General features: G+C 34.9%; 2 protein-coding genes across 4 annotated transcripts; one reads left to right on the top strand and one right to left on the bottom strand.

Annotated features, from left to right (window-relative positions):
• The first annotated feature begins 1,568 nt into the window (after positions 1-1,568).
• Positions 1,569-4,604, top strand: LOC122027225 (probable WRKY transcription factor 70). Its single transcript, XM_042586151.1, has 3 exons — positions 1,569-2,072; positions 3,067-3,171; positions 4,080-4,604. Exons 1-3 carry the CDS (start codon positions 1,714-1,716, stop codon positions 4,423-4,425), a joined length of 810 nt encoding a protein of 269 aa, XP_042442085.1. The 5' UTR covers positions 1,569-1,713; the 3' UTR covers positions 4,426-4,604.
• An 846-nt stretch (positions 4,605-5,450) lies between these two features.
• Positions 5,451-14,500, bottom strand: LOC122026975 (transcription initiation factor TFIID subunit 15b-like). Of its 3 annotated transcripts, none has more exons than XM_042585742.1 (8): positions 14,198-14,500; positions 13,949-14,084; positions 13,013-13,850; positions 10,702-10,852; positions 10,537-10,618; positions 5,963-6,157; positions 5,803-5,851; positions 5,451-5,730 (listed from the first exon to the last, which is right to left on the bottom strand). In XM_042585742.1, exons 1-6 carry the CDS (start codon positions 14,316-14,318, stop codon positions 6,046-6,048), a joined length of 1,440 nt encoding a protein of 479 aa, XP_042441676.1. In that variant the 5' UTR covers positions 14,319-14,500; the 3' UTR covers positions 5,451-5,730; positions 5,803-5,851; positions 5,963-6,045. The 3 variants fall into 3 exon arrangements, with proteins under 3 accessions (XP_042441676.1, XP_042441678.1, XP_042441677.1); XM_042585744.1 differs by having other exon boundaries at positions 5,963-6,154; positions 14,198-14,498; XM_042585743.1 differs by lacking the exons at positions 5,451-5,730; positions 5,803-5,851 and having other exon boundaries at positions 5,855-6,157.
• Between the last annotated feature and the right edge of the window lie 238 nt (positions 14,501-14,738).

Here is a 14,738-nt window from a genome sequence, read left to right on the forward strand (position 1 = left end):
AAGGTATAGATTCTACCAAGCATGAGGTATACCTTCTACCAAGCATAAGGCATAGCTTCTACCGAGCATAAGGTACAGATTTCGCCAAGCATGAAGTATACCTTCTACCGAGCATAAGGCATAGCTTCTACTGAGCATGAGGTATATGTTCTACTAAGCATAAGGCATTGCTTCTACTAACCAATACCACCAAGTTCCGCCAAGTAATACCACCAAGTATTGCCTAGCAATACAACCAAGTTATGCCAAGTAATATTACCAAGTTTCGTCAAACAATACCACCAAGTTCTATTGAGTAATATCATCAAGTTCCGCCGAGCAATATTATCAAGTTCCATTGGGCAACTTCTTTCCATTAATTAAGCTTCTCCTTCTCCTTCTTCTTCTACCTCTCTTACATATGACTGACTTAAATGTCGAAGGGACCGTGCCGTTGAACTAGCCCAAGCTCTAATTTGTGTTATATCTAAAAGTGTCAAATCTCATAAGTTGGGAAGCAAATCTTATTTTTCTTGCAAGGAGGAGCCTAAGCCGAAGGAGAAAGGAGAACATCATTATAAGATAATTTAGTTGAACAAATTCAACTATATATACCGGCTTGGCTACCCCCTGTGGGCTTCCCCTTCACCTTACTAGTTATAATACTAAACTTTGATGCTAGTTTTTATCCGTAAAATACTAAATAATAAATTGTGACTCCTCATTATACTATGATTATACTGATATAATTATATATATTGAAGGGTACTAAACCATGTAACTTGCTCGTTAATTTTTTTTTAAAAAAAAACCAATACTAACATAAACTATGATTTCTAGCTAGCATATATCTTTCAATATATTATTTTTAAAAATATCGATCAAAATATTATACATTAATTACAATTAATCTCAATTTTGTTCATCTTTTATTTTCACTCGCGATGACTTAGATAACTTCCATCGAGTCCTCCAACACATGTTTATCCGATCCATTCAGAGAGCATCTTCATTCTTCAGCTAAATCGAACAAACGGACAGAAAATTATAAATGGCACAGAATCCCGGCGCCTTAATTATATTAAGAACTACCATCCAGTAGCATCAACCTCGTGTTTCCCGTTCTTGTGTTTTTTTAGTATTGATCTTTCTCATTTTCATCCTTCATCATTGCTGGATAATATTGTTTTTGTTTTTTATTGTATTGTTCTATCCAAATACTCTCATATGCTACTGCTGGACTCCACTTTTACAATGGAGACACATCGGCTGGCCCAAAGACCTAAGAGACTTTATTTGTGAGTTGGTGATTAATGGAATTAAGCCTCATGGATTGATTAATTAAGTGGCTAATCAATCGCCAACATATTGTCCGAGCAATAGCGATGCCATGAGGAGGAGTACAAAAACTAGTTTTAAATGACAAGTGGAGTGGAAAAGGCGACCAAGCAAGGCTAGCTTTTGCTTTAGAGAAAAGCTTCTTTAATCTAATCAACTAAAAAGATTTGCTACGAAAGCATTGTCTTCACATGCAATGAGATAATTATGGACCCTGTTTTAACTGTCTCTAGCATGCATCCCTAAATCATGGAGTTTTTTAAAACTTTTTTTCCTTCTTCTTTTGTTAATTTTTTTGTATGGTCCTGAATATTTCGGTCATGTTGGTTCTCTTGTCTAATCAACTATTTAAACTCGGGATAGACTTTGACGGGGAGAGCTTGATAGAAGGAGAGGATGAAGTGGGACGATGAGCGAGGGAGCAAAAGCTCGCTGAGGAAGGGCAGCAGCATGAAGGCAGCAACAATGGAGGAGTTGACCAGAGGGAAGAAACAAGCATTTCGGCTGCTGTCGCTGCTCAAGGACTTGCTGTCGTCGCCGGAGAACCAGTTGGCGGCGGAGTTGCTGGTCGACGTCGTCGGGTGCTTCACCAGAGCTCTGTCTTATCTGGAGCTGGAGAGGGAGGAGACTACCGATCAGCCGCCGCGGCCTGTTCCAGATGCAGACTTCCGGCCATGCTCCGATGAACGGAGAAGTGATCTGGGAAGGAGAGAGAGGAAGCTCCATACTCCTCGAAAAATCAATTGCCAGACAAGGTAGATTTTTTTTTTTTTTGATTTTTTTTAATGTCATGCTAGTTTTTCTATATATTCAGCAAACACACACACAAAAAAAATCATCTTTAGTTTTTACAAAATATTCCGAAAGTAAAGTGCAACCATAAAATTATTACAGTGTAATTTAATGATCACGAATTTAAATATAAAAAACAATCTTTTATAAATTAGGATGTCGACCTTACATCGACTGGAGTTTCATGCACGGAACTTTCTTTTTTAAATTTGTCATTTATTCTTAAATAACTTTTTTTATATATTCATCATTTTCAATTCATCTCTTAATCTACTTTCTTTTTCAAAATAGATCCTTCTTCCTTTGCTGTTACTTTTTGACTATACAAGTGAAGAAAGATACCGCATGAAAAAACGATGAATATTTTTGAAGGCAATATGAAACTCTAAAAAAATATTGCCCAAAATAGAAGATAAAAAATTGAGAGGGTGTGATTTTTTTTTTATAATCTAAACATTCTCTCTTTGTTTTTTTTCCTTTTTCTTATTAGTCTTTGGATCATGAGATATCTCAAAACATCACATTATTGAGATTTAAATTTTTATTTTTTTACATTTGTTCTGCGATAGGAATGTGTGTCATTTATTAGTTTATGAAAAATGTTATTGAATATATATAGGTCCCCATGTGTAAATTAGACCTATTGATTTGATCCATCGTGAATGGGCCCTTAAAGAGAACTCAATAATTGGAGTGACGCATGAAGCACAGACACATGGCAACACTCGGAAGGTAGTCATTTTTTAATATTAAAGATATGAATTCTTATTTCATGAAAATTTTGTAAGGATCGATCATAAAAATCACAATTAGAACTAAACGTCAAAACCGAATTCTGCTGGTAGTCTATGATAATTTTTGAATGTTTTTATTGATGTATGATAATTTTTAGTAATTATTTATTGTAAAGTACATTTCTATATATAAAACTTTTTCTTTCTGTGTTTTTTTTTTCAGAGCATATCCTTATTCATGTAGAACAATACTGTCCACCACAATAGAAGATGGTCACATCTGGCGCAAATATGGCCAAAAGGACATATATGGAACAAAACATTCAAGGTAAAAGTTTTTATTTTACTTTATTTTATTCTATTAATAAATAAGACTTGTTTTATAAATAGTCAAATTTTATCCCATTAAACACGATGAACTATATAAACTTTATTTTTTACTATTTCATCTATACTTAAATAAATTTTATTTTATTTTATTATAATTACCAAATTCTTTTAAATTTTCCTCTTGATTGAAATATTTAAGTAGTATCTAAGTATATATTCATATAATTTTAAATGTCTCTTGGAGTTTTCTCTTAATAGATACAATTCTGATTTTTTTCGTATGTCCACATATCCACCTTAACATCTTCATCTTTACAATTTTCATCTTTTGTTCAATATGCTTAGATCATAACCCAACATTCAATGTCATATAATATAACAGGTCTAACGGCTATTTCGCAAAACTTCCTTTTTAAGTTTAGAGATACTTTACAATCACATAAAAGACTCAACACTCTCTTCCATTTCAAACATTTTGGTTATACTCTCTTTCAATCATCCATTATTTTACAAAAATATTCTTAAATACTTAAAGCTCTCAGTTCTAGATAATTTATCATCTCCGTTTTAACAATTATCTCATTACGTCTAATATTACTAAACTTAAATTTTATAGATTTTGTCTTTACTCTACTAAGCTTAAAATCTTTTAATTTTAGTGTCTTCCACTATTATTCTAATTTAACATTTACTCTTTCACTTGTCTCATTATTAAAATAATATCATCTACAAAGATTAATGTAAAAATATAGAAAAAGATTTATCCTTGATATAATTTTATTATCTTCACTCTCATCATTATATTTATATATATATCCTTATTTAATTTAATATATGTACATTAATACATATCTTTTGTTTATATAATTGTTTGTTTGATTAATATATATTATTTTTGTTTTGAAGGAGCTACTATAGATGCATCCACAAGCATGACCGAGGCTGTCGGGTCACGAGGCACGTGCAGAAAACTGAGGAGGACGACTCCGTCTTCGCCATCACCTACATAGGGGAGCACACTTGCATCCACAAATCTCGTGACGAGGAGGTGATAAGCAATCACTCCACTGGCAGTTCTTCCACGCTGCATCGTCCACTCTTCACCGACTTGGCACCATTAACGACTGAAGGCAGCAGCCCTGCGTCGCTAATGGCTGATTCTGTTTCACGCCATGGTGGCTCCTTGGGCATGGAGTTTGATTCTGGGGTGTTCAAGCTCGACGATTGGCTTGCACCCACCGAGGATGAGTAATTGGGGAATATAAATATTGAAGGAATGATACTTGGCTTCTTGAATAGTGTGATGTGTTTTAAAATCCGACCAGGGGCTACAAATGACGGCAACTACGTCACTAGCTCCTGGTTTGACTTCCAAAACATTGGTAGTGTAAATTCTGTGAACAAGTAATGGATTGGTTTTTAAAGAGATCATAATTCATTCATAAGAGATGAATATTCGCATTAGTCACCGGCATCATCTCAGCCTTGTCATTTAGCTTTAATATTTTATATATTTCTTTCATTTGACCATTGAAATTACCTTTAGATTTTTACCTTAGGTAAGCATTCGTTCAAAAGAAAATGAGTATATAAGGTATTTTCATTTATAATCAACAAAAATGGAAAACATTATTTTCATTTTGTTTTTAATTAAAAAACTTGAAATTGAATAATAAATAAAAAAATTAATTGAAAAGTACAATAAAGAAGGATCCGCTGTGGATCTTTTGATGCCCTTGTATGACAAAATTGATTCTTTGCAACAGAGCTAAAGATAGCAAGAGTGCAATAACTAATGTTTCATGATACTATCACAAACTGCAGACGAATTGGAATACGAACTACCAAAATTAGAGTTTCCTAACATATATAATAACGGTGTGTGCTCAAGAAAAATAAATTCTATAAATAAATACAAAATATTCAAAGGCTACATAATAATTTTTTTATCATGCACCTAGATAAATCAGTCCACATTGATTGATTTTCATTATATAAGATCGCAAGTTAACTGTGGCATAAAGAAAAACGCAAGCAGTTGAACAAAACCTCTTGTGGGTCAGTATTCTCTATAAAAACCCAAGACATTGAGAAAGTTATGGATTCCGAAATTGGACCAAAATTGTTTTAGCCCCGAGACAATTTTATGTTAGTTTAGCTCAAAGTAATTTCAGTTACGAGATCAAAACAATAGGCTGGTTGAACGGGGAGAAATCCCAGAATCATAAACAAAAGAAGAGAAGATAGGTAAAGAAACGCTATACATGTACCCATCAGTAATAAAAGCTGCAATTAGTAATGTTCAATGCAGGCATTAATGAATTTTCTGTAAAACACAACTTAGACTTGTCAAGAAACTTAAAACAAATATATCCAAACAAAACTAACCTAACAGTCAACTTACTGAAGCAAAAAAATAAGATCAGGCATTGCAAATAAAACACACTAGTGACACGTGCTCATATAAATCCAAGCGGGATCAATGTCTTTAATTCTTTCTATGCAAAGGACAAGCTTGGTCCACAACCTTCACGTTGATGCATGCTCAATCTCATCACTGAAAACCATCAGTACATCATGATGCGAGGCAAAAAAATAAAATGCAGCACATTAAAAAAGCAGGACTCACCTGTAATTTTCATATCTAGCAGCAGTTTGGAGATTAATTCCACATGCATCTATAAAAAAACATTCACACAGTACAAAGTAAACATTAGGATCAAACAACTTCAGAACCCACACAATTCTCAAAATAAAAGTTCCCTGTTTAGAGGATTAGAACAACCTACCTTACAGTCCGATTTAGAGTACAAAGTGACTATCATTAGAAAGAGAACTCAGTAGACATTCTCAGTACTACACATAGCTCAGCCTAATATGGTCGAGATCGCTGGCCGCTGTAATGATGCCTATCGGGTCCGCCACCATCATAATGATTGTCTCTGCGCCTATCTCCTCCACCATAGCCCCCTCTGCCACCACTGCTTGTGCACAAGAAAAAAAAAAGGAATGAACCACAAAACTCAGCTATTTTAACACAAATTTCAGACAATTGCAGCTGAAGATAATCACAGACAATGATATTTGCACAAGTATGTAAATTTTGCCAGTACATCAAAATGCATATTATTGACGAGCTATTAGAAATGACATTCATAATTGTCAAAAGTGTCAAAGTACGTAACATGGGCAGTTATTTGTCATAGAACATGAGATGTTGCTTCCATAAATTCAAAAGACAGTAGCAAATGTTTCAAAAAGAGGCCTAGGTGGCAGCGAGCTGGAATGTTTCGAGTAGCATCCACCTCACCTTGGCAGAAACTGGTCCAAATTAACCATATGAAGAGGGTCATACAAAAGGCAGTCTGGTTGGTCCAGGCATATTGGTGGGGAAAAAGTAGCTTTTGGGATTTGGTTCACTTACTAAAGATAACCCTAATTTCAACTACCTCCACCATAAAACCCATCGGCCTTCTCCCATGTTCTAGACTGTCCGCTCGTCCCCTATTCCTTTCACTACAACCCCACTATGACTGAGTTATTCTTCCACTGCATTTCCATTGCATTTCTATGAATCTTTCAAATTGTTCACTGTTACCTAGTTATACATTTATGTTATCCTTTCAAGTCGAGATGCGGGATGCCCATGAAAAATTTTAACTAGAATATTATAAATTTTCAAGTATCTTACTACTTTATATACTAATTACAGAAAAAAAATCAACAAAAATTAGTTGACTTGTAGATCAATAGAATTAGAAATTGGTCTATTGCATCCAGCGATTGAAATTCCATTCCATACTAGATGGCACAAACTGTTTTTACCGTTCCTCCTAGGGAGTGAAACCGTCATCGCAATCGCAGCCATTTCAAGTGCGTCACGCGTGCACATCCCAAAGGCGTCGCCGGATGCTTCTAGCGTTGCAGGAGGCCTCCGGCGCCGCCAGAGGTGTCGCAGGACTCCGGCATCGCAGGAGGCATCACAGGGCGATGTGGGCGCCTACGCGTCCCTATTCAAAATTAATATTGAGATTTAAATAATTTAACTCATGTCTAAGTATGATAGTTTAAAGAGGCTTTCATAAACCCTAATTAAATTATCACAATAAAATATAAAAAATATATTTAAAATTTTAAAAATAATAATAATTAACATTCTGAAATAGTTTTTACTTTTAAATTTTATTTAAAAATTTAAAAAAATAAAAAATTTAAACAATTTAGAAAATAATAATAAAAAACTCAAATTTATATTCTGATATTTTTTAAAATTATTTTGTATTTTTTTTACTATTTTAATGTTTAATTGATATTCTAATATTTTTTTACTATTTTAAATATATATTATTTAAATTAATAATTAATTAAATGAATAAATAGTTAATTTATATAATTATTATATATAAAATAACATCTTTGTATTAATTTATATAATTATGATTATTTAATCTGGACGTTAGAAAACTATAGAGTTAACATAAACAAAATGTTACAAGAACTAATGTTTCCATCTTATTCATGTCACTTATTAATAATGTATCAATTTTAATTTGAATTATTGATAAATCAATCTTTTTAAAAAAAACTATATTTAATTATTTTTTCTAAAAATATTAAATTGTTCAATAATAGAGAACTGGTATAAAATCAATATACAACTTATTTTTAAATTATACACAATAAATATATTTATCTAATAATTACTATATATAAATAAAATAATACTGAAACCGCATCGGCACAAAACGATACAATATCGAAATTGTATCATTCCGGTCTGGGACCGGAACCTTAGCATAAGTCGAGATTTTAAACCTTGACTGCATCCTGCCTAACACGGTCTACAAAATTTTGGCCATGCATTGATTATCTTCTATCAAGTTTATTCTAAAAAATGTCTAAGTTAGGTAAGTTGAACCAGTAACCTGGCATGATATGGCAAAATAACATGAAAATGATGACAAATGCATATGTGATTGTATGAATAACCAACACTTTTCCAATGACTAACCAGCCCATCAAAGATACCCCAACCATATACCTCATAGATACAACAGCCATTAAGAGTACAACAGCCATTAAGAGTAGCCACTAAGAAGATTAGTTGTCTTCCTATGATACTGACAGTCAGTCCAGAAAATTAATAAGGCTTCACATTAGCTGATGACAATATAACAGACACATTGTAAAATATAACTCCATTAAAAAAGCAGTTTAAAGGTTTGGAAATTTCAGTCTCAGTAACAGATAGTGCAATATTTACTATAGAACGAGTTATGAAAGGATTCAAGCAACAAATTGGCATATCCTTTTTTTCAATTGAATGCTTAACAATATCTTGAGCCAAGGCTAGTAGTAAATCCTAAGAGTAAACTATTTGGGGGTCTTGACAATTTTTCCAGGATAAAAGAATGGCTCCTCTTATACCAAATATATCTTTATAGACGGTTAAACAACATCTGATGATGCAGGAGGATCAATTGATTTTTATTATAATTTTTTGATAATTTTCACCTTTTTAGTATTTAAGGTATTTTTTAAAATATTTTAGATAGTTTTTGGTAATTTATATCTTTTTATATTTTTTTTATTTTGAATTCATTTAGAGATTTTTATAATTATAAGTCCGTTCCTTTCTTTTAGAATAATTATAGTCTATATATTAGAATTTCTTTCTTTATTTGGATTTTTAGGTTTGGAGTCTATATAAACATGTGTATATTTGCTTGAGAATCAATCCTCCATATTGAATAAAGATTCCTATTTTTGGTAAAACCTAGAAAATGACGAATTTCTCTTTATTTTCTTCGAGTTCTCTTCTTGCTTTCTCCTCAATTCCCCTTTTGGTCTGCAGGACAATCGCTATCCTACTTGACGTCAATTGGTATCAGAGCTGACAATCTCCAATTGAGGAAGTCAAACGTCAGATCCAATGGAAGGTTCATGGTGGTGTTCATGGTCATGCTAGACAGGTTCCGACTGAGGAAACCTCATACCGTGGTCGTAGCAGCCAAGACGTGATTGAAGATTTACAAAGGCAAGTTGCAGATTTAACTTAGCGTGTAGCGGTGGCAACGTGAAATCATAAAGATTGTGAGGTATGTAGTTGAGAGGATCGACATGGAGATCTCGGATTTCGAATTCATATATCCAAATTTTATTGATTGGATCAACAAAGTGGAACGATTCTTCGACTATAAGCAAGTTCCAGATCGGATGAAAATGAAGTTGATTGCCATCCGACTCAAGGGTTTAGCATCGGAATGGTAGAAGCAATTGTGATGCTTATGAAACTGACAAGGCAAAACCAAGATAAGGGTTGGGAGAAGATAAAGAAAAACATGAAAGATCACTTTCTTCCTTTTGGTTATCCTCAAACTCCATTCGAGGAATTATTAGGTATTGCTATGGAGAATGATAGTTTCGATGCCCAAGAAGACCTTGACAAAGAGGTATTTTATGATGATGGCCCTGAGACTTTAATCATTCATGAAAATTTGTTGATTGAGAAAAACATGGAAAATGAGACTGAGATGATTAACAAGTCTGTGTATGATGATGAAAAAATTAACAAGGATATAAACTTTCAAAGAAAGAAATAACTTGTTGACAAAATCGTTGGTTACGAAATAAAGAGGGAAAAAAAGAGAAAAAAGGAAAAGGGCAATACTAATACAAGTGGAGCTGATTCTTTAGACGAAAAGAAATCAACTGAGAAGTCAAAGAAAAGGAAAAAGAAAAAGAACACAAGAAAGCCACCGCTGTGCCCAAATTAGGCCTTAGAATTTTTTTCCTTTCTTTACAAGATAAGACTTATAATCCATATATTAGGATTTCTTTCTTTATTTGGGTTTTATGGTTGGAAGTCTATATAAACACGTGTATAATTGTTTGAGAATTAATCCTCCATATTGAATAAAGATTTCTATTTTTGGTAAAACCTAGAGAACAGCGGATTTCTCTTTGTTTTCTTCGGGTTCTCTTCTTGCCTTCTTCTCAATTCCCCTTTTTCGTTAGCCCTGCCCAGCATCAGCTTTGTAGAAGAAAAAAAAAATGTGCTTAGATTCTATTAAAAATAAAACGCACAACATCAAATGGAAACAAACAAGAGGATGAATAACTAGTTCGTAGAATAGTAGGTTATTCATATAACATTTATCATTATGGCACACTAGCTTTTCTAAACGCAATACATAAAAAATGTAATGCCAATAAAAATGGAGCCAAGTTGGTGTTCAAAAATGTGAAAGAAATCAACTAATGATAAGAATGAATATCAAGTCTAGTATTTCAAGCCTTTTAAAGAATTAAAATTAACTTCTTCAAATCAAAAGGAGGGGAAAATCAAACTAAAGCTCAATACCCATGGCCATATGAAGGGGGTGCTTTGGGTGCAGTCTTCTCTGCCATTCCAACATTAATCTTGTATCCTCTCATGTCATAGTCTAAAAAAATGTTTCACAATATATCAATGAATAAAATCATCAGAAGAACAGTCAAGTTCTATAATACAAATTATATAGCTTACTATTATAGAAGCCTCCAGCAGAATGTGCAGCAGCAGGATCTTCATATGAGAGTACAGCATCTCCTTTGTTGTTTCCAGATTCATCTGTATATATCTTTATATTCCAAGGCCACTGATCTTTGTAGCCTCGTTTTTGCTTGATCCTGCCAACCTATCAAATGACAAGTACTTCAGAATTCTCAGTTTATATGCTGAACTAGCAAATTTTTTGTCACAATTTTTTTTTAAAAATGATTTTTTGTCAAACTCACTATTTGGCCAAAAAATTGACAAGGAATGTCAAATTTTATCTACTTGGTGACCTTAAGAAAGAAATGGATCAAACAGCCAATGCCCATTGTATGAAACATTAACCATATAATTGCCTCAGTGGATGAAGAATGAAGAATGAATCATGAATGCACCAGATCTTATTTTACTTATGTTGTGAAAGGGCAAAAAAATGGTGGTGGATAGGGAAATGAAACATGCAGATTTCATTTGAAGTCTAAATATGTTGTGAATCAAGGAAACATCAGAAATACAGACAAAAAAAGATGTATAAATTGAGGTGAAAAAAAAATGAAATCAAAAAGTAATCAAACGCTAATTATAGGTTCTTGCAAGATGACTAATATAGGCATAGATTGAGGGGTAGCAATCAGAAAATATATCCCTTTTAAGAGAAATTAAGAGTCAATGGCAGTACTTCAATCATAAAAAGGTGCAAAGTTCATGACGCCCATGAATAATCAGCAGCATTTATGAGTTGAAATGTTAACACCTAAAGAATGTAAAATAAGAAACCTATAGTGCTGATTCTTGCTCATATGCAAGTGAATACACAAACAATAGGCAGATAAAAGAACACAAAACAAAGTATAATCTGAATTCTGAATGGATCCCAAGGACTAAACACTTCACATTAAATATATCTGGAGGTCCATCACCAAATAGATAAATGTTAATAAGCTATAGGTATCTGAAATTTCCTCATAAGCAAATCATAGAGTACTCAGCTAATTCATGCGTAACATTGTCAACCTATTTCAGAAAAAGATCAACTGATTTAGGCTCATTGTTGATCAAACAACTAAATAGTTCCCAATGCTTTTGCAACCAAAGTGTAATCATCTCTTGCAAAAAGAGTAACTTAATATTGAGGTAACTACTTAGATTCACATTAGACCAATCTTCCATGTAGTTGATTGCTTTTTATTCTCTTCCTTCAAATAGCCAGATATCAAATTGGCTCAGATGCACAACAAACCATATGGGAAGATGCAAGTCCACATATTTTACACGATGCAAAAATTCTTGAATATAATGCATAGTATGCCTGAACTCATAGAATCAATACATAAGAGATTATGATGCCCAGTGAAGGGCACAATACGCATTAATGTTGCATATAATATATGATGGCTATTCACAGATACCCTAACAAAGGATGACAATTAACAAATAAGAAATTTTTTTTGAGGGGATTGTATCAGAACCAGTGGGGAGAAGGCATTAAAGCATATTTTCTTACTCAGAACAATGTACAAAGAGAGCAGAAAGATTTGCAATTTCTGAGATTGCAAACAATGCTAATGCCATTCCTCCTTGTCACTAAAGAACAGAAGTAATTATAAACAAAAATTAAACTGCAGAAGGAACGTCACAAGATCATTTCCAGGCAAGTTAACGTCTGTTATGGAATTGGTTGCATAACCAATTATCAAGCTACAAGTCCGTACATATAACACAACTATATTATAATAAATAAATCCATGGCCTTCAAAAATTAAACTTCCTTCTGAACAGTGAATTTACTCAATGCAATTACAACTAAATCAGTTACATGTACTTGCAAATAGACAATGGTGCAGTTAATAACAGTAGAACACTGCTTTTCCATCACTCTAATAATGGATATATGCACGTCTACCAAAGAGAATAAAGATACCATCTCAGCTTATAGAATGGTAATTCCCATCATAAATTACAGTTTCATGGATAATGAAAAATATTATATGCTCTTACCTTAATTCCTTAAGCAAATAATCTTGTGAGTAATCTTAACCACATCAAGGCAATTAAACCAAAAGGTAAGCACTTGAATAATCCTGATTTTCAATCACCAGGTTTAAGTCCAATGCTAGGCTGCTCAGATTTCATTTTACTATGTAAACTATAAATAAATGATCATATGAATATAAGAAATATGAACACATCAATATTTTTTACCATAAACAGACGATCAGTCAGATGTAAATTAACCACTATAAATAAAGCAAATAGGTGATAGCTAGTATATCTGACATAAATAGATGTGCATATCCAATACCTGCCCAATCCCTCCAAAAAGGTCACGTAGCTCATCTGTAGTCACATCAGGAGGCAAGTTTGAGATATAGATCCTTGAGTTATCACAAGATTCTCCACAACTTTCATCACATTGTTTGATCGGACCAGTAGCATCAGTAGGAGCAGCACCATATGCACCACCCCCGTGGCGAGGAGGAGCACCACCACCAGCACGACCACGGTTACCACGGTCACCATATCCGGATGTTGGAGGGCCATAGCTAGATGGTGGACCACCACGACCCAAAGAACCTTCATTAGGATATGCATTTGGAGGGGGTGCACCGTACGAAGGAGGATAGGAATTGGGGCCACCATAACTGCTAGGAGGTGTAACAGAATCAATAGTATAAGCATTATTTGCACCATAAGGATTAGTAGGGTAATTTCCAACAGCACCGCCAGGACCACCATAGCCAGCTGAAGGAGGTGGCACAACTTGACCATAACCACCATCCTCCCTTTCTCGACTATTGTCATTAAAAGAACCACCTCTTCCACCATAGTCACCACCTCTTCCCTCCAAATCTGCACTTCTTCCTTCATAATCACTTCGACCACCACGAGCCCCAGAATATCCACCACCTCGACTGTTATAACCGTCACGGCCACCACCTCGACCATCATTATAATTACCACCACCTCTATTGTAACCATTGCCACCATCACCTCCTCTGTTACTGTCACCATAACCACCATCACCTCTGTTACTATCACCATAACCACCACCACGTCCACCACCACCAACGCCGCCGCCAGGACACGGAGCTCCACATTTGTTGCATTCCACTCTTCGTGCGAAGTTCAGATTTCCGCAACTGCACCAGGAAGTAAACTTATTGCACAAAAAAGAGGACAAATAAGGGAATCACAATACAGGAAGATAACTCAACTTCGGAAAGAAAAATAAACTTACCTTGAGTTAGGGCAGCGCCAATCCCCCTCCCGACCAACTCCACCACCACGACCACCACCTCTGTGGCCACCTCCACCTCCCCGGTTTCCACGATCTCCACCTTGATATCCACCTCCATCGTACCCGCCACCTCCACCTATACAAAACGACGAGTCAAAACCCCAAACCCTAGATCTGGAGAATCCTAACACTATCAGGTAGACGAGAAAAAAAAAACGACACCCGAGCGTCGATAAGAGAGTACAACACCTCGATTCCCCTGGCTTCCATTGTACCCGCCGCCGCCGCCTCCTCGACCTCGTCCGTAACCGCCGCCGCGAGGAGGCTGCGAAGCGTCATCGGGTCCGCCTGAGCCGTAGGAACCTGACATGAATTTGGGGTTCGGCTTCCCTTGCACGGAGGAAGGAGAGGGGAGATCGAACGAATAGAACGGCGACAAATAGTGATATAAGATTTAGGGTACGCCGCCTCGCACGTTGAGAGAGGTTATCAAGGAGCCCGACGAAGATATTTTCCTTGAATCGGTCACATACAATCGCATCCGGCCTACCGGTGGGAGAAAAAAATAATAGGTCCACAGAGAAGTCTATCACTTCCCTTTTTGTAAAATCTTTTTTATCCGGAGGATCGGTGGTAAATTTTCTTAGACCGAATCGATAAGTTGAACCTACAATGTCAATTAAAAAAAAATATCCAATATTCTCGGTTCCCCATCGCCTTTTTGGGACTGGTAACCGACGACCCATACCATTTTTAATTCAGTATCAGACTTAATAATCCCATTATTCTC

The sequence above is a fragment of the Zingiber officinale genome, chromosome 10A, assembly GCF_018446385.1.
Source record: "Zingiber officinale cultivar Zhangliang chromosome 10A, Zo_v1.1, whole genome shotgun sequence".
In the NCBI taxonomy this organism is placed as follows: Eukaryota; Viridiplantae; Streptophyta; class Magnoliopsida; order Zingiberales; family Zingiberaceae; genus Zingiber; species Zingiber officinale.